The sequence below is a fragment of the Pipistrellus hanaki genome, assembly GCF_964339955.1.
Source record: "Pipistrellus hanaki genome assembly, chromosome: 16".
NCBI lineage: Eukaryota > Metazoa > Chordata > Mammalia > Chiroptera > Vespertilionidae > Pipistrellus > Pipistrellus hanaki.
This window is the reverse complement of record NC_140518.1, coordinates 8,059,373-8,078,123: the sequence shown is the minus strand read 5'-3', so window position 1 is coordinate 8,078,123 and position 18,751 is coordinate 8,059,373. Positions and strand designations below refer to the sequence as shown.

The 18,751-nt window shown below is 59.7% G+C and overlaps 1 protein-coding gene across 2 annotated transcripts; it reads right to left on the bottom strand.

Annotated features, from left to right (window-relative positions):
* Positions 1–127: 127 nt before the first annotated feature.
* On the bottom strand, positions 128–17,335 carry CACNB1 (calcium voltage-gated channel auxiliary subunit beta 1). Of its 2 annotated transcripts, none has more exons than XM_084862406.1 (14): positions 17,087–17,335; positions 14,664–14,750; positions 11,578–11,697; positions 10,603–10,725; positions 9,890–10,026; positions 9,591–9,667; positions 9,032–9,186; positions 7,887–7,967; positions 7,434–7,492; positions 7,138–7,247; positions 6,816–6,967; positions 4,281–4,376; positions 3,690–3,875; positions 128–1,899 (listed from the first exon to the last, which is right to left on the bottom strand). In XM_084862406.1, the coding sequence occupies exons 1-14, from the start codon at positions 17,168–17,170 to the stop codon at positions 1,435–1,437; spliced, it is 1,932 nt and encodes a 643-aa protein (XP_084718532.1). In that variant the 5' UTR covers positions 17,171–17,335; the 3' UTR covers positions 128–1,434. The 2 variants fall into 2 exon arrangements, with proteins under 2 accessions (XP_084718532.1, XP_084718533.1); XM_084862407.1 differs by lacking the exon at positions 9,032–9,186 and adding an exon at positions 8,209–8,228.
* Positions 17,336–18,751: the final 1,416 nt, after the last annotated feature.

Genomic DNA, 18,751 nt, shown 5'->3' with positions numbered 1-18,751 from the left:
TACCCAGCTCGGTCAGGTCTGAGCGTAATGCATGCATCAGCCACATCTCCTGTGGAGTAAACAACTGCAGACACAGCTCCCTCCGGCACCCCCTGCCCCCCCAACAAAGCAGGCTCAGGAGGCCGCCCCGAAGGACAGGATGGCGGGTTTATATGAGGCAGACACTCCCAGGGGAGTGAAGACGAACAGAGGGACGGATGGAGGCACATGATACCGGACGGGAGGGGGAAAGGTCGGGCAGTGGTCTCTTCTAACCAGTTCGTGGAAGCTGCACCCCTCCCCCAGGTGGGGGGTGGGACAACATTGGCACAGGAGGTGGCGAGACAGGCATGAGGTGCCCATCCCTGAGGTGGGCAGCCGGGCAGGGCCCAGTCCTCGTTGGCACAATCGGCTCGCTCTGGCCCAGCTGGGATGCTGGGGAGGGGCAGGCTGCTGGGCTGAGGGGATGCCAGGCAGAGGGACACTCGGGTCGGAGGGGGATGGGAAGGCCTCTCCTGGGGGGGGGGGTGGACATGGGTAAAGAACAGGATCACAAGAGGCAAACACAGAGCAGCAGCAGCAGCAGCAGCAGCCACGCCCCCCAGAGGGATCCGTGGTCCCGGGGGGCAGTGATCACTTCTTGGGCACCAGCCCCAAGGGCCTCTCTCCGGGGGTTCTGGGGGAGGATGAAGGGGGTTTTTGGTTTCAACATGAGGCGGACCAGAGTGTTCCATGGGCCCCACCGGCGTGTGGAGGGCCCCTCTTCTGGTGGCAGCAGGCAAGGGACATTGTAGGCCAAGCTCATTCCTGGGGCAGGTCAAGGCTGAGGCATGGAGGTGGGGGTGTGGGGGGGAGCGTCTCCGATCGCCCACTCCTCAGGGTTAGGTCCTGGGTGGGCAGATGGCCGTCAGTTTCTACCCAGACACCCCCCGTAAGGGGCTTCCAGCCGGGAGCTCCCTCTTACAGACGATGCTGCCAGAAAGCTGGGGGTGAGGGAAGGAGGGGGAAGCTGGGCATGAGGAGGGACCCGGGCCTGGAGTTTGGGAAGAGAACACTCACGGAAAAGCCTGTGGTCTCTCTCTCTCCAGGAAAAGCCCCCTCCTCCTCCCCAAGTCCTCCAGGTTGGAAAAAGGGGCCTCCCCGTTGAGAGGCCCAAGTAGAAAGAGCTAAGGAAGCGCACCTTTTCTCCGGGAGAGTGAGGGGACAGAGACCCCCCGAGGTGGGGAAGAGGAGACACTGCAGACAGGTAGGTGGGCATCCCTCCTCCAGCCACCGCGGGGAGATAAAACCCTACAGCTGGAGCTGAAGGGACTCCCCGGAGCTGGGATGCTACCACCTTAAAACAAAAACAACAACAACAAAAAACCAACACTGAGCAAAGGCATCTGAAAGAGAAGCGCCCCCGGAGGTGAGACACCTCCCGGGGCTCGGCCTCCTTCCCCCCAGAGCGGCGGCTCAGCGGATGTACACGCCGCGCCCCCAGCCCTCCAGCTCGTTCTTGTTGCGGCCCAGCGCCGGGCCGCCGCCCTCGGCGCAGGAGCGGGCCTTGTTCTGGCCCCGGTTCCGGTTGTCAGTCAGCTCCTCCTCGTAGTCGTCCTCTTCGTCCTCCCAGGACCCCTGCCGAGCCGGCGGGGTGCTGCCCCCCGCGGGGTCTCCCAGCCCGGGCCCCTCGGAGGGGTCGGTCTCCATGTCCACGCACGAGTCTCCCAGCTCGGTGTAGGCAGAATTTCGGTTGCCGGAGGCGTCGGCATCGAACGTGTCTTGGCGGGACAGTGCCCGCACGGTGCCCGCCCGGCCCGGTGGGTGGCCGCCGGGGTACAGGCCTGGGGGCTGGCCCAGCTCCCCCGGGTACTCGTGCACGCTGGCGTGCTCCCCCGTGGCCCGGTCCAGCGGCTGGTCCCCAGAAGCAAGGTAGGGTCCCTGGTTAGCAGACAGGCGGCACACACCATGCGGATCAGGCAGGGGTGAGAGAAACACAACAAGGCAAGGCAGGTTAGTGATGGCACCCAGGCACCAGCCTGGCAGAGGGAGGAGGGGGCTGACTCCCTGCCAAGGACGCCCAACCTTCCCACGGCTGAGGAGGCCTGAACCCTCCCGGTTACCATGACACAGACCCCACGAACAATTAGTCATCGCCTCCTCCACACACGTCACTAATGCTGTTTGGGGGCAAGTCGTCATTAACAGCTCATTAGCATCGCCACTCATTAGTGGTTGATCGGGTTAGTCATTGCTCCAGACGCACTAAGGGGATCTCAGCCCAAGCTCACGAACCCCAGCTCCTTCAGTCCAAACCAGACCCTAAGCAGAGGATGCTAGAACCCACGCTCCCTGACCCGAGTCCAATGCCAGACTTCCTCCTCTGCCCCCAGCAAAGACTCCAAGCAGCAGGCGAGGGACAGCCGAGGGGGCTCCATCCCCACAGGAGGTGGCCCACTGCCCTCGGGGCCTGATGGCCACTCCCAGCTCAGAGGCCTGGGCCCTGGCCCTGCCCCTTTAAGTTGGGTGATGACTTAGGCAAACGACTCGCCTGCCTGTGGCCCCGTTTCCCGGTGGTGGTGTGATGGAGAGGAGAACAGCCGTCTCCAAACTGCTCCCCTGGGATCCGGGGTGGCGTGGGAGGGCACAGAAGTGCTGCAGGGGTCCCCGTGGAGGTGAAGTGGAGGCCGCGCCACCAGCTCCCTCTGAGCGGAGCAAGGATGGCTGGCGGATCCTGAGCTTCCACATAAGGTTCAGTGAACAAATTTGAAAAGCAATGGTCTGGAATGGTTTTTTTTTTTTTTTCCTGGCTCTAATCGAGAATCAAATGCGTAATGATCTCAGGGATGGGCCGTGGCTCCACGGGAGGAGGGAGAGGCAGGGCAGGGCGCCCACAGGAAGCCTTTCCCGGGATCTGTTTCACTGGGAGAGGAATGGAAGGTTCAGCATCAATCATCGGAGATGCTACATTCTGGGTCCCTTCAGAGGGGCCTCCTGTGGTTAGGGCTCTCGGGAAGGGGACAGTCGCTTTGGGTTTAAAGGCCCCTGCTGGCCCTGACCGGTTTGGCTCAGTGGATAGAGCATCAGCCTGCGGACTCAAGGGTCCCGGGTTCGATTCCGGTCAAGGGCATGTACCTTGGTTGCAGGCACATACCCACTGGGGAGTGTGCAGGAGGCAGCTGATCGATGTTTCTAACTCTCTATCCCTCTCCCTTCCTCTCTGTAAAAAAATCAATAAAATATATTTAAAGGCCCCTGCTTTGTGGTATTCCCTGCTCTGCTGGGTCTACAATTCTGTGACCACTATTGAGTCTAAAACGGGCATGGAGTCCAGTGAATGACTCTACCAGTCTTCTCCATGTTTTCTTCCTAATCATTTGACTTACAGCCCCCCCCCAATCAGGCCTCACCCCCAAAAGCCCCCCAGGCAGCGGATGTAGTCCTAGGGGAACAGCCCAAGGAGTACCAGCAGCCCGCCCCAATCCCATACACAAACCACAGACACCAGAAGCTGCTGCTCACCACATTTTTTTTTACAAAACAGAGCTCTTTCCTTCCTTCGCCATGATCCCTGTTCTCCAATTCCCGGCCGTGGGCAGGAGGGGAGATGTGGGGGCACGGGGTACCTACATGGCGTGCTCCTGCAGCTGGGGCACCGCCCCGGCCTGCTGTGCGGCCTCCAGCCCCCCCCAGAAGCTGAGGTTTCTCCTGAGCGAGGTGAGCACCTGTACCTGGAGGTTGGAGACAGGGGCGGGGCTGGCGGCCAGGGCGGCGGAAGCCATGGTGCGGTTCAGCAGCGGGTTGGGCGGAGTGCTGCTGGGCGGGTGTGTGGCCTTCCAATAGGCTTCCAGGTATTCGGCCAAGTGCTCACAGGCGTCCTCCAATTGGTTCTCGTCCAGGATGATGTCAAACATTTCCTGTGGGGGCGGGGTTAGGGGGAGGGCCAGGATGAGCCAGGCATGACCTAGGTCCTAGGGGTTGTGGGTGAGGCCTGGGCACAGTGGGCGGAGGGTCAAGGGGTTGAAAGACAAGGTCCAGAAAGAGAAGGGGGCTCTCAGATGTGCACTGGCAGAACTACAAAGGGTCTTGGCACCCACACGGTCCAACTACCTCATTCTGGATTTGAGGCTTAGACGCCCCAAAGAGAAGTGGTACTTCTGGGGCTCGAAGCCAGTCTCTGACTGCGTGCCCAGCACTGCTTCCCAGAAGACCAGTCTGCACCTATGGCCGCAGCCCCGGTGCTCCTGGTCACTGTCTCCCACGCAGGCCAGAGGAAACCAGAATCCAAACGCCACCCCTTCCCCCGGGGTCTGAGCACTCACAGGCGGACACTGCGCCAGCTTCTCCGAGGCCGCTATCTGCACATTGAGGTGTTTGGACTGAGACTTCCCTCGAGACTTGATGAGCCTCTGAAGTACCTGGTTTGGGGGGAGAAGAGGGAATCCCAGAAATGCACTAAGTCAGAGAGGCAGGCCTGGTTAAGGCTAGCGTGGAGAGCCAGTGTCAAGGCTGGGCCTCCTCTTTAGAAATCACCTCACCAGCTCTGTCTCCAGCCTGCTCAATGCCCAGGCTCTCTCCTGGGTCTCATGCCAACATGATCAATTCATTTAGTCCCGGCAATAATCCCATTAGGTGGCCACTGCCATGATTTTCACTCAATCATAATAATACCAATAGCTGAAACAAACCCAGAGCCCTAACTAAATGATCAAAGCTGATGTCACCAATGATGCAGCAAACCAATGTCATGTGCCTTGACGCAATGCAATCAGGAACGCATGGCTTTGGTGAAAACTGAAGATGGACTGCATTCTAGATAACGCTTCTTGGATTTGACAATTATACTGTGATTAATGCCCTTGTTCTTAAGCAATACATGGTGGAATAAAGGCATACAATACCTATAACCTACTATCAAATCGTTACGTGTACGTAATATATACATACATACATACATACATAAGATAAAGTAAATGTGGCAAAACGTTGAGAATGAACCAATCTGAAAAAAAATGAATTGCATACTCTAAATGGCTGAACTGAATGGTACATAAATTATACCTCAATAAAGCTGTTAAAAATTAGCATATCCAAGTGAGGGCACTCAAAGGATGAGAGTTCTTTGGACTATTCTTGCAACTCTTCTATGAATAAAAATCTTTTTAAAAATAAAATACAGTGCTTAGCAGGTACCAGCCACTCTGCATGGTTAATCCATTTATTTGATCTTCACTATCACTACGTGAAGATCCCTAGTTTACAGAGGAGGACACTGAGGCATAGAGAGGTCAGGTGACCTGCCAAAAGAGCACAGAGCTGGTGAGTGGCAGCACTGGGACACAAACCCAGGTGGTCTGGGGAATGGGCGAACTGGTACTTTCTAGATCACAAAGTGTTTTTGCGACCTTATTGGATCCTTTATCTTATTGGATCCTTTCATCTACTCCAGGAAGTACTTAGATCCATCATCCCCTTTCTGCTCATTAGAAAGTTAGGACTCAGAAAGGTTAAGTAACAGTACTCAGCTCCCAGGGTGCTCAGCTCCAGGGTGCCCTCATGAGGTAATAACAGTTACCACCTCTGGTTGCCATCATGAACTCTGGGCTCTCTACGTCATTACCTCAAACCCTCTCAACAATCACACCAGGGAGGGGTCCTAATCCCCATTCAATAGGTGAAGAAAGGAGGTCAGAGGCCTCAATTTCAATAAAAAATAAAAACAAACTGATACCGTATTGGCTCAGTGGTTAGAGCGTTGGCCTACGGACTGAAAGGTCCTGGGTTCGATTCCGGTCAAGGGCATGTACGTTGGTTGCGGGCACATCCCCAGTAGGGGGTGTGCAAGAGGCAGCTGATCGATGATTCTCTCTCATCAATATTTCTAACTCTCTATCCCTCTCTCTTCCTCTCTCTGTAAAAAATCAATAAAATATATTAAAATAAAATAAAATAAAAACAAAAAAGCAACAAAATCTAATTGATAAGCCAACCACAGTCAGGATTTGAACCCCATGCTGTCTTCTGCCTTCAAATCCTTCACCCACGCTTGCCCTCCATGCGTCTCAAACCCCCACGTCTTCCCCCACACTCGCCCTGCATGTTCCTCCCCGTTAACATCTAGGAGGTAAAGCTAATGGAGCCGCAATATGACGAAGAAGTGAATCCCACGGAGTTCATCTCTATCAAGGCCCATGTGAGGACAGAGCAGCAAAAAGGGCTGAAACCAAAAGGCAGGAAGGACTCCCGCTGTTAAGCAGCTAGGTGACACCTGGGATAACACGCACAGAAGCCCAGTTTTCTGGATCAGGAGTGGGAGGTTAATCAGAGCGGAGATAGGGGACTGGCCTGCGTGACCCTAATGATAATATTTGTATTAAGATTTATAGAGTATATTGCCGAAACCGGTTTGGCTCAGTGGTAGAGCGTCGGTCTGCGGACTGAAAGGTCCCGGGTTCGATTCCGGTCAGGGGCATATATGTTGGCTGCGGGCACATCCCCGGTAGGGGGTGTGCAAGAGGCAGCTGGTCGATGTTTCTCTCTCATCGACGTTTCTAGCTATCTCTCTCCCTTCCTCTCTGTAAAAAATCAATAAAATATATTTTTAAAAAAGAAAAAAGATTTATAGAGTATAATTATCTAATACATGATGAGCTCCATTATACCAGAACCTCTGCTAAGTCGTAAGTATTCCCATTAGGTTGAATCTCCACAATATCCATGCAATGGAGTTGTACAGAGCAGGGAAGTGAGGCTGGGGTGATTAAGCCACATCGTTAGTAAGCAGCAGCTGGGATTTACACCGGCAGCCAGACTCCTGAGCGTGCCTGTCCCCTCTCGGGTCCAGCGTCGGCACTCACCTTGGGAGAGGTGATCTTGATGTAAACAATGATGGGGGCCAGGGAGGTCTTGGAGAGTTGGGCCGGGTGGTTGATGGTGTCGGCGTCCAGAGCAACCAGCTGAAGGGTCCGGGCCAGCTCGAAGATTCGCTCGATCTCGCTCTGAACCTCAGCTGGGGGCACACGGAGTCGTGGAGAAGGAGGAGTGTAAGGGAGCCCCCTGGGAGGCAGTGGGTGGATGGAACACTTCTGGAGGTGCCCCCTCTCCCTCTCTCCTCCCACATCTGGCTCCAGAAAGTCTGGTCCCAGAAAGCAGGGGCGGGGGATTCAGAGAGGGGCTCACCCAGGCTGGAGCGTGTGTTGGAGCGCTCAATGATGATGTGTTTGCTGGGGTTGTTGAGGACCGAGCGCTTAGCCAGGGAGATGTCCGCTGTCACCCGAGTGATGGAGATCCTGGGATGGGGCAAAGGGAGGAGCCAGGGGTCAGGGGGGCTAGAAGGCCCTGCCTGCTCCCCAGGCTCGAGGCCTTCTCCCATCCCTCAGGCCAGGAGTCCCAAACTGCCATTCAGGCCATCGTGCCCATCGCCAGCAGCAGCAGCGGCTGCAGGGGCCACGGAGACCTAGCTCCCGGGGTCTTACCTGCCATCAAACCGATGCTTCAGGAAGTCGAACAAAGCTTTCTGCATCATGTCTGTGACCTGAGGGTGGGAGTCGGGGTGGGGGAGAAGTCAGGTGTTTAAAAAGCCACCACTCAGCAAGAGTGGGCTGCTGGGAAGATGCACCTTCCCACTCCGTTTTCTTCTTAAACTCCTGACATGAAGGGGACCCTGGGGGTAGAGGAGTCTTCTGAGTCTAAGGAGCCTCCCATGGTTCTTCTAGGTGGTGCCTCCGGGAGGACCCTTCTGAGGAATTTGGGGGGAGGAACTCGACCCTCTGAACGGGTCTCCCTGGGGTCGGGCCCCTCTGGGAAATTTCTCTGAAGGCCTGTAGCCCTCTGGGAAAGACACCCGGGAACCTGGGCCCTTCGAAACCTCTGGGGTCTCTCTGAAGGCCTGGGTCCCTCTGGGACCACTCCCCTCCATGGGCTCCTACCTCATAGCCCTTGAGCGACGGTCCCACCAGGATGATGGGCCTCATGGAAGGCACCACGTCATAGGGGGGCACATGCTCTGTCTGGAGAGAAGGCAGGGAGGGGAAACCCCAGAGTGGAGATGGCATGAGCCCCTCTCCCCAGCCTCCAGGCTCCCCCATGCATCTGCTCCTCCCGCTGGCCCCAGGCCCAGATGTGGGGGGATCAGGGTGAGGGTGGGGAGGGATGGCAGGGATGGAAGGATGGGGAAATGGGGTGTTAGATGACCCCCCTAGCTCATCCCAAAGGGTGGGGAGCGGGGACACAGAAAGCTGTGATACTCACCGATTTCTGCTTCTGTTTGGCTGGCTCCAGAGATTGCCAAGAGGGGGGGGGGGGGGAGAGGAGGAAGAGGGAGAGTGGGGAGGGCACCCAGGCAGGGGCAGAGAGCGAGGAAGGAGCCAGGACAAGAGAGGGAGGGGGAGCGGGCAGACGAGGAGAGATAACAGGGCATGCGTGTTAGTGACAGACAGAGCCAGAGAGGGGACGGGACCCCATGCCGCGGGGAGCCGGAAGTGGCCTGGATCAGGGCTGGGGGTGGGATTGTCAGTCAGTCCGGGGGGCCTCAGAATACTCAGACGCGCCAAGACCCTCTTTCTGAGTCTTGGACAAGAGCTGGGAGGGGTGACAGCCCCTAACTGGGTGCCCACCTCTTGCCCTAGAACAGCCCACCTGCCCATTTTAAGAGTTCTCTTGACTGTCCTGCTCTGTAGCCAGTAGACCCCCATGAAGTCCGAAAAGGGCACAGAAAGGTCACCGTGCCACTCCCCCTTCACATGGGGGGGAGGGGGCAAACATGGGCTAGCACAGTGGTAGTGAGGGGAAAGGTCATTATCACCAGATTCTACTGCTGGTTGGGGGCGGGCAGCTTTCCAAGGGAAGGGGTGCTTTGGTGTCAGGAACGACCCCTTCCCGTGGAGTGGGCCCGGCAGGGTTTTGTGTGGAGACAGACTCGCCTGACCTCTGTGCCATCCCCCCTCCCGCCTCCTCCGCAGGCAGCCCCGATCCCCCGAAGAATCAGGCTGCCACCTCGTCTGCACCCATCCCGGCCCCCTCACGACCTGGGCCCTGACCCCGCCCCCTCTCACAGGAACCCCGCGAGGATTACCTTCTTGAAGAAGGAGATGCGCTTGCCGTGGGGTGACGGGGTGGTGACGCTGCTAACACTAGTCTTGGCGGAGCCGCCAGGCTCCCCAAGCTCAGCCTCCATGTCCTCTAACTCTAGGGGGTCTAGTTCAAACGCTAAGTTAGTCATTTCGTTACCTGGGCCGGCGGGCGCGTCAGGAGAGAGAGGGAGGCGAGGTGGGGAGGAGTGAGATGGACAGGGAGACACAGATACAGAACGCAGGGATGGGATGGGGGGAAAAAGAAAGAAGAAGAGGTGAATGGAACAGGGCTGGGAGAAATGAATGGGGGGAGGGGGAGGGGAGTCAGGCAGAGAAATGGAGCTCCCAGAGAAATGGGAGAGGAGAGGCATGAGAGGATGGGTGCTGCCTGGCCCAGCTCGTGGGGTGCCCTACTCTTCATGGAGAGGGGACCCCTGGAGGTGTGTGGAGGACTCGGGAACAGGGTGCCCTCTCCTGCAGGGGAAGGAGGGGGAGGGCAGTGGGGAGACCACCCCACCCAGAAGCTCCCCATGACTCCCCGGGGGAGGCAGCAGCTCTTACCACTGGCAGGGGGTGTGGGGCGGCGGGTGCCAGTCACCACGTCTCCCAGACTGGAGCTGGAGTTGTCACCTGATTTGCTGTGTGGGTAGAGAGGCAAATGGAACTGTGAGCGAAGGGGTGGGTGTGAGGGTGAGGGGGGGGTGGATCTCGGTTCTCTCACATGCTGCCCTGCCCCCAAGATTGTCCAACCCCACTGGTGAGCCACAGGCAGCTCTGTGCCCTCAGGGCGACCCTGAGGCCAAGTCCTGCCGGGAGGCCTGGCCTCCCCGGGGTTGGCAGTGCCCCGCCCCCACACACACCTGGAGCTGAGGCGGTTCTGGCGCAGCTTCTGTTCCTGCAGCAGGCGCAGGCTGTCCAGTTTGACGGGGCTGGGGATGAAGCCCACCTCACAGCCCTCCTTCACCAGCCGCCCGATCCACCAGTCGTTGTTGTATTTCTGCAAACAGCGGCGGGTGGGGTGGGGAGAGACCGAGAGGGGGATTGGAGGTGCAAGCTAGCAGCCACCTTGCGGGGGGAGGGGGGGGGCGGGGGGGAGAATCTACCCTCTGAGTAGCCTACTCTGCCCAGGGGTGGCACCCTCAGAGAGCCCTGCCCCTGGCTCCGGCCTCTGAGCACAGCCCCCATGCTCAGGACAACTCCGGGACCAGCATCCTCTTGGGCCACGGAGCACCCTGCCCCCAGCACATCCCTGTTCTGAGTCCTCCTTCCCCACGTGTCCGTCCTGCCCTGGAAAGGCGAGGAGAGAAGCAAACGCTGGCCACCTACATGAGCCTGGCAAGCTGCCGCTCCACTGGCAGGCCTCATCGCCATCCTGCCCAGCCACCCGGGGACCTAGGCATCACCACCCCGTTCACCAGTGAAAGACCAGAGGCTCAGAGAGGTGGAAAGGCTTGTCTAAGGTTGCACAGAGGGCTCAGCCCAGCTCTGCTTGGCCCAGAAGTCTTTTCCCAGGACGGTTCCAGATGCCCCTCCTGGTACCCACTGCCCTCCGGACGCCGAGCACTCTCTCCACCTCTTTGATGTGCAGGAAGTCCTTGGGCTCGAAGGTGATGGCCACTCCCTGCACAGGCACCTCGTCCCCCGGAGACGGGTTGTAGCCGACATTTGTCCGAACAGCAAATGCCACCGGCTTGGTCTAGAGGAGGCGCAGGGAGGGTGACAACCGGAGGGTTAGACCGGCACGTAAAAATGTGCAACTTCTTGAATGGGGTGGCCATTATGTGGAGGGTTGTTTTATAAATGGTTCATTAAAAGGTATACCGGATGGCTTGGTAGAGTTTTTGCATATATGTTAATTTTCACAATTAAAAAGCAAAAAATAGCCTTCTCGGGGTGGGGTGGGGTCACTGGGGAGTGATAAGTATTAGGGGTGGGGGAAGCCCAGAATGACACCCAAAAGGAATAATAATAATAATAATGATTAGCATTTTATATAATAAAAGCATAATATGCTAATTAGACCGGACAGCCTCTGAGTCAAACTTCCTGTGGCTGCGAGGGCTGAGCCCCTTGCACGAATTTTGTGCATCGGGCCTCTGATAATAACAAGCTACTGTTTAGTGTGCCAGGTACTGTGTTACACATTTCACATGCATTACCTCATTTATTTATCACAAAAATCCCAGGAAGTATTGTTATCTTCCTTTTACTGAATGAGGAGACTAAAGTTCAGAAAGGTCAAGTGACTTGCCTAGGATCATTGTACAGCCGGCTAGTAAGAGCAACCCAGGAAGTCTGACTCCAGAAAGAAGTGTACATTTTTACGTGAGGAAACAGTGTTAGACACATCATCCTGTATAAGCAGGAGTATTACAGCCACATGTTGTAGGGGAAAGACAGAGGCACGCTGAGGCCATGGGTATACCAGCTAGGAAGTGGCTGGGCCAAGACTTGACCCTGGGTCTTTCTAGGCTGTCTCTGAACCCTGGGATGGGGGAAGAGAAAGGGGGGGAGAATAGGACAGCACAGCCCCGCCCTTCCTTCTCACCTTGGCTTTCTCAAGCTGGGCTAATGCCTGGCGCTCTGCCTCCTTCCTTAAGGCTTCCCGGTCCTCCTCCAGAGACACGTCAGAGTCTGATGGGCGGCTGGTGTAGGACTCCGCGGAGCCCTGAAAAGACAGGGCCAGCTCAGGGCCAACACCGCCTCCCCAGCTCCTGGGCCTCAGAAGGCGTGGAGATGCCACCCATCATGGATGCCTCAAGCCCCAGGCAGCCCAGCATGATGCCACGGGGCTAGGAGAAGGTGGCATTAGAAGGGAGGAGTCAGGGACTGAGGTTTGCAGGCCACAGGAAAGATGTGGCCCTAGAAAGGGTGAGAGCAGCAAGCCAGGGGGTAAGGCAGGTCCAAGGACAGCTGCTCGGGGCGGAACCTGATAGGGGCAGCGCAACAGAGGAGTGCCAGGGGACGAATCTCCCCTTCCTGCTCCTCACTCCGTCCCCTCCCCTCCCCTCCCCTCAGCACCGGCGGAGACGGACTCGGCAGAAGCCCAGGGGGTCCTTCCAGGGATGGCACCCACCAGCGTAGGCCTGAGCTGTCCGCACTGTTGGCAGTGGGCAGCCTGCTCGGCATGATGGGGCCACCCAAAACTCTGCTGTCTTGTGCTCAAGGGTGAGGGAAGACAGAATCCTACCTCCCCCGTCAGAATCAGGGGAGCCCCAGCTCTGCGGCTCTCAGAAGACAAAAAAGAAAGTCCAAGATGCCCGAGATGGTGCAGGCAGCAGAGGCCAGTGAGGAGCAGAACCTGGGGCTGCAGCTGCCAGGGTTAAGGCCGGCTCAAAAGTGGGGGGGTGCCAGGACCACAGCGACCACCCCAGAGCATAGCTCCTTCCGAGGTGCAGGCACATGTGTAAGACACAAACAGTCCAGACCCGCATGTGAACGAACACGCTTCCTCATGGGTGCGCTTGGATGTGCAACTTCAAGTCCATGCAGCGGGGTGTGTTCTATAGTATGTGCTGGATGTCATGACTGAGTGCAAGCAGGTACACATGAGCACATACAGGGGGCACCCTAGGGGCCAGTGTCCCTGAGGGTGTGCAGCCCCTGAGGGCGGGAGCCAGGATGTGTGGGTTTGTGTGTCTGAGCAGCGGTGCTGTCGCTACAGGGGGTGGAAGGTGGCGTTGGGAAGACCAGGACTGCGGAGATGTGTGTGTGTGTGTGTGGGGGGGGGGGTCCGGAGGGCAGGAAAGGGTCACTTGGCCAGAAATCCCCATGAGCTTGGTCCGGAGGGGACCTGAGAAGGAGAGAAGACACAGGCCCACCTCCCTCAGAGGGCCCTGGGCACTAGCTCTGCAGGTGTCCATCCTTTCCCAGCCAAAGCACGAAAATGGGAGGCTCGTGAGGCGACAGGTTGGAGGTGGGGGTGAGGTCACTAACGGAGGCTGGAGAAGAGAGGTGAAGGAAGGAACATGGAAACCAGCCCGACTCCCACTCTTCACCCCTCCCGGCGGGAGCCCTCAGCATCCGGGAAACAGAGGCACAGAGAGCCAGAGACACAGACCCAGAGAGCACGACAGAGAGGCACTCACTGACCGGCACACACATGCACACGCGCTCACGCACATGCATGCACACAGACACGGCAGGAATGGCAGGGGACAGGGAAACGGCGAGGAGGCAGAGAGGCAGGCTGGCATGAAGCCCCCTTTGCCAGCTTCCCACCCGCCCCCCGGCCGCTCCCACCCCGCCCTCCGGCCCCAGCTCACCACCACGAGGGTCCGGCTGGGCGCCTCCATACCAGTGCCCTCAGTGCCCGGCCCTGCTGGCCTAGGAGGTGCCCAAACCGCCCGTCCCCCCCGGGGGCTCAGGTTACAAGCAGAGCTGCTACATGTGCAAACTGCTGGGGTATATTTAGCTCAGAGATGTGGCAAGGACTGCCCCCGCCCCTCCCTGCCACCTACTGGGGGTCAGGACTAGGGAGAGGAGAGGGGAGAGGATGAGAGGGGTGATAACTGGGGTCTGACGACCCGGGTGACCAAACACTGAGGGAACCACGTCCTTTTCCTGTCCAGAGGGGTTTACACTGAGAGCCAGCATCGTTCTTCCTAGCCCGGTCCTAGCCAGGTCCTGCAACAGGAGGGATGGAGGAGAGACTGAAGGAGGGACTTCCTGTGTGTGTACGTAAGCGATGCTGGGATGAAGGGTGCTTTCCTGGGCTCCCTGGGCCCAGTGCTGGGGAAACAGGCCTCAGAAAGAAGGGCCGCACTCCCGTCTGTGTGGTACCATCTGCCCGGTACCCTCCTCCCTCTCCTGGTCAGAGAGGGGGGAGACCTCCACAGGGCCCTTCCTCCCAAAGACCCCTGCCCTCCTGTGCCCCGCCCACTTCCTCTGCAGCCTCTTCCTTTTCCTGGTCTGATCCCCAGCCCCGCTCCCTTTTTTTGGTTGAGATGCTCTGTAGTCATAGCAACCACATGCTTCTCCCTGAGCCTGAGCCGGCCGGGGGTTGAGACTTAGCACAGAGACGAGAACGGCATCTTCCTGACTGAGCACAGGAGACCCCGGAAAGCTGTTCAGTGGCCCAGCCTTCGGTCAGAGGGGCTGGCCTACAGTCTTCCCTAAAATCAACCCCCTCCCGCCGGTACCCCACCCGCTCCAGCACACGTCCTCTCTGCGTAGTGAAGATCGGTCGCCTCTGGACGCGGGGAGCCTTTCCCTGACCCACACCGAGCCAGGGCGCCAGGGACTCAAGTGTCCTGGCTCCTCGTTGCTCAGGACTCGCCTCTCCCCACCGCTGTCAGATCCCGGGGGAGGCCGTGGAAGCAGACAGCCGGCAGGGGGAGTGGGTGACAGCCTGAAGCGAGCTAGGAGGAGGCGAGCCAGGCTGTCCCTGAATGAGATGACGCAGGCAGGCCACAGGGGCTGGGCCCGGGGCTGGGGGAGGGGCGGGCGGGGCCGAGGGCGTGGTCACAGCTGAGCACAGGCAGGAGAGGTCATGGGGTGTCAGCGTGATGGGTGGCTCCAGGCAGGCGACAAATGGCATGGGGGAGGGTGCCTGGAGGAAGCCTCAGGCCGGCTTTGGTGAGCCGGGCTCCAGCAGCCAGCCCCCTCCCTGCTCCTGGCCCCCATGCCCGTTACCTGGCGCACAAAGCTGTTGGATGTCGTATCCGAGGACGTGCTCCCATCCGACCTTTTGAACCGGCCTTTCCTCTTGCTGTACTTGCCCTGCAGGAGCCGGGAAGGGACGAGAGTGGGATCAGAAAGGCCCTTACCCTATGGGGCCGCAGCTACAGCGAAGCCTTGGAAACAGCATTGCCTGGTCTGAGCAGCCCCCCATATTCTCCCGGAGATGGTACAGCCCGAGGGGCGGGAGGGCCCAGACCACAGCCGTGGGTGGGGGGGACAGTGCCAGAGAGCCCCGGGAAGTGCACACAGAAGCCCCCAAACTGAGCCAGGGAGGCTGGGAGGGGGAGGCGGAGGAGCTGGAGGCTCCTTGGGCAGAAAGCTCATTAAGATGCTGGGCGGCTCAGCGGCCTGAGGGGAGGGGAGGCCGCCCGCAGTGCGGGGGGGGGGGGGGGGGGGAGAAACCTGGGGAGAGTCCCTCTCCCGCGCCCCCTCCTCCGCTGGAGGGGAGCAGGGCTGAGTGTGCCCGCGGCCCCTAGAGAGACCAGGAACTGCCAAGTGCCAACAGGGCCCCACTTGGCTTTTCTTGGGCCCTACTCCTGCTTTCCTTTTTCGCAGAGTGGGATGGGGAGGGGCTGCTCTCAGCTCTAGGAGACCCCAAACTGGGTTTTCGGGGAGCGGGAGAGGCGTGTGGTAAGTAAACATCTAACCCCGGCCCACTGCCGTCGGGCATATTGGAGCTCAGCACCCCCTACCCTGGCAGGACGTTCTCTCAGGCCTCTCCTCACCGTCACAGCGGTCACACGGCTCCCCGAGGGGGCGAGAGGGATCAAGCACCCTCCCACTCACCCCCAGCTGCCACCGCCAGAATCCCGTCCCCGTGGTGCCCACCAGGCTGCATCAGTCTGAATGCCCCTTGGCCCTGCCCAAGAGGAGCCAGGACACAGCCCCACAGCCCCCGGGGGAGGCTGGCTCAGCCTCACTGCCGAGGCTCCTGGCTGGGCTGGAGGGGGCACTGCCCGAGCACGCAAGCAGCCGCACACCCTCCCCACTCACCCACACACGCTGACCCCAGGCCAGTCGGGGGGGGGGGTCGTGATGATTGAGGGTTTAGGCCCTCCAAGCCCGGGCCCCCAGCCCGCATCCTAGAGTTTCTTTTCCAGAGAAGGTACTAAGCCATGACCAGACTAGGGGCTCCATCCTCCTCCTGATACTTGGGCCTAAGTACCAGGAGGAGGATGGACAGATGGGCAAGAAGGGCACCTGGGAACCCCAGAACCTTCTTTAAACCAGACACACACCCTGCCTCTGGATCCCGACTGACTTAAGAGGATCGCCCAGGAAGCTCGGACTCTCTCTCCCCCCACCCCCGGCGGGAAAAGGGAGTGGCACCAGAGGACGAGGGACAGCTGGAAGAAAGGCCGCCAGCTGCCTCGCAGGCTCCGAGGGGCCTGGGGTGGGGGAGGAAGGTATTTTTAGGCCTGACCTGGCCCCCGCCGCACACACATGCAGATTAACCACGGTATCATGGCGGTTCCAGTTGCTGCACTCGGGCCACACACGGCCAGAAAAGAGTTAACGCTCTCTCAGCCTTGGGGTGTCGCCAGGTTAGAGAAGGACATGCCCCAGAGAAACCAGCCCAGACCCTGCCAGTCACTCCATGGGCACCCACCGCCCCAGAATGCCCCCTCCTCGGAGTAAGCTGTGGGCACAGTTGGGTGGATTTTTGGGGTGAAGAGGGGACGGGGCAGCAGATCTCCTCCCCCAGGTAACAGCCTCTTCCCCTCCAGGACAGGGAGTTGGCATCCATCCAACTTTCCAAACTTTGGAGGCATTTTTCCGGGGCTGAGGGGGGAGGGGAGGGCTGGCAGAGAAGGGACAGCGTGGGTGTTGGGGTCGAGGGGCCGGTCCGCTGTAGGGGTGTCGCTGACGTGGCCGGTGTGGGGAGCCTGGCCCCTTCCCCACGCTGAGGGCCACTGTCTGCGGCTCCCGAGGCCTTGGGGCGCCGCCCTCCCACTAGCGGCTCGGCCAGCTCCCAGGCCACCCCCGCCCCACCCACCCCGCCAGCGCCCGGAGCGTGCCCGGCCGGCCTCGCCCCTCTGCCTGAGCTCGCTCTCCAGCCTCCCTCCACCCCGGGATCCCCCCTCCAGCACCCCATCCTCAACCCACTGGGACCTGTACCCGAGCGGCAGGGACCCGAGGGAGCGAGGGTGACAGGCGCTCCGACCGCCGCCTCCTCCGGCTCCGCAAAACCGCAGCCCCGCTCCGGGCCAAGCGCCCATCAATCACGAACCCGCAGGCACCAGGGCTCCCCTCCCCCGAGCAGGCGCCCCGCTCCCCTCCGCGCCCGGCTTCTAACCCTTTCCTCCCCGGCGCCCTCCGGCCCCCTCCCGGGGTCCCCGGGGCGGCCCTGCCCCGGCCCCGCCGCCGCGCCTCACCTGCGGGCTGGGGTCGAAGACCTCCATGGGGATCTCCTGGGAGGGAGGGTACGGGCCCCGCGACATGCTGGTCTTCTGGACCATGGAGAGGGGCCTCCGCTGCGGCCGCCCGCCCGGCCCCGCCGGGCGCCCTCAGCGCGCGAGAGGCCGGAGGCACCGGATCCAGCCACCTGGCCCTGCCCGCGGCCGCCCTGCCCGCCCGCCTGCCGTCCGGCCCTCCCTCCGCCGCCTCCCCCGCCCCGGAGGCTCCGCATCTCCCCCCGCCCGCCCGCCGCTCCCGCCTCCGCCGCGGCCCCGCCCCCGAGCCCCTCCGCGGGCGCCGCGCACGGACAATGGGAGGCGGCGGGAGCGGAGCGCCCCTCCTGCCCCGGCCCGGTCCGGGGTGCAGGCGGCCCCGCTGCGGGCAGGGGTAGGGGTGGGGGGAGAGATTCGCCTGCGGGTTGGGGGCCCGGGTGGCGGTTTACAGGGGATGCCAAGCGCTAACGGAGGTGTAACGCGGCTTAGCTTGGCTGGCACCGCGCCCCCTCCCCCTTCCGTCCCAAACCGCTCTTCCTAGCTGGTCTCCCCACTCCAGCTTGGGTCCCCGGGACTTCTGGGTCCCAGGGACCCGGCTTTAACTGCTTCCTCCCCTGGGGGAGCCCAGGCCCCCTGGACCCAAACAGACAGTCCCCTCCGGCCTCTGACTCTGGGCTGGCCGGCGGGGGGCTGAGGCTGGAGTGAGGAGGGTGTCCAAAGGGAGTCCCAGCAGAGCCCAAGAAATCCAGGACCCAGGGGTCCTTCTGTCTTAGCTGCTAGTACCCCCAGGCCCCTCCAAAAGGCAAGGATTGGGGCTGGGGGAGGTCCGGGTATTGGGAAGAGAGAAGAAAAGGGAAGAAGAAAGGAGCTGAGAGGAGAAACCGGCTGAAATCAGATCGAATGACCATTGACCTAGGATTGCTCCCTCTTCATCCTTATTTGGGGACAAATAGCCAAGGCCTGGACCCCACTTACCACGCATGATCTTCGGAGAGAAAAGGCCTAGGGGATTCTGGCAAGAGACCTTGGTGCCAATGTGGCCCAGGCTTTTTCTGGTCATGTGGCCCTGGACACATCACACACCTTCTCTGTAAAATGGGGTATCTTTGTCGCCTGGGGTTGTTGGGAGGATGAGGGAAAATGAAATGAAATGACTGACTCCTGGGGCCTTTGGAGATGTTGTAAGGAGCAGTGTAGGGGTCAGTCATGACAGGAGGACCTGTTATCTCCCTAATCTACCGCTCCGCTGTTCCACAAAGAGGAGAGGTGAGAAGTAGAATGGAGATTTGCCCAGGTTTAGTGACCCTAATATAAGGCCGGCCTGCAACAGGTAGATGGCCAGCCTAAGTTGTTTTTCTGATCACATCACTTTGAGAGACATTGCAGCTGAAACCCATTAGCATTGTCCTGCGAGCAGATCCAATCCCGAGCAAGATCCCCACCTGCCGATTGGGCACAAGAAAGCCTGGCATGACAGAAGGCATGGGATTTTCAGTCACAAAGACCTGGACTTTCCATTTCTGTTACCTCACTTAGCTGTAACATGACAATGACACTAATTGTGTTGTGAGGAAGCGGCATACATTTTGCTCCTCTTTCTCCCTTTTTGACCTGAGCCCTGATTAGCAGCGAGAAAAATTCCGCTAGAGA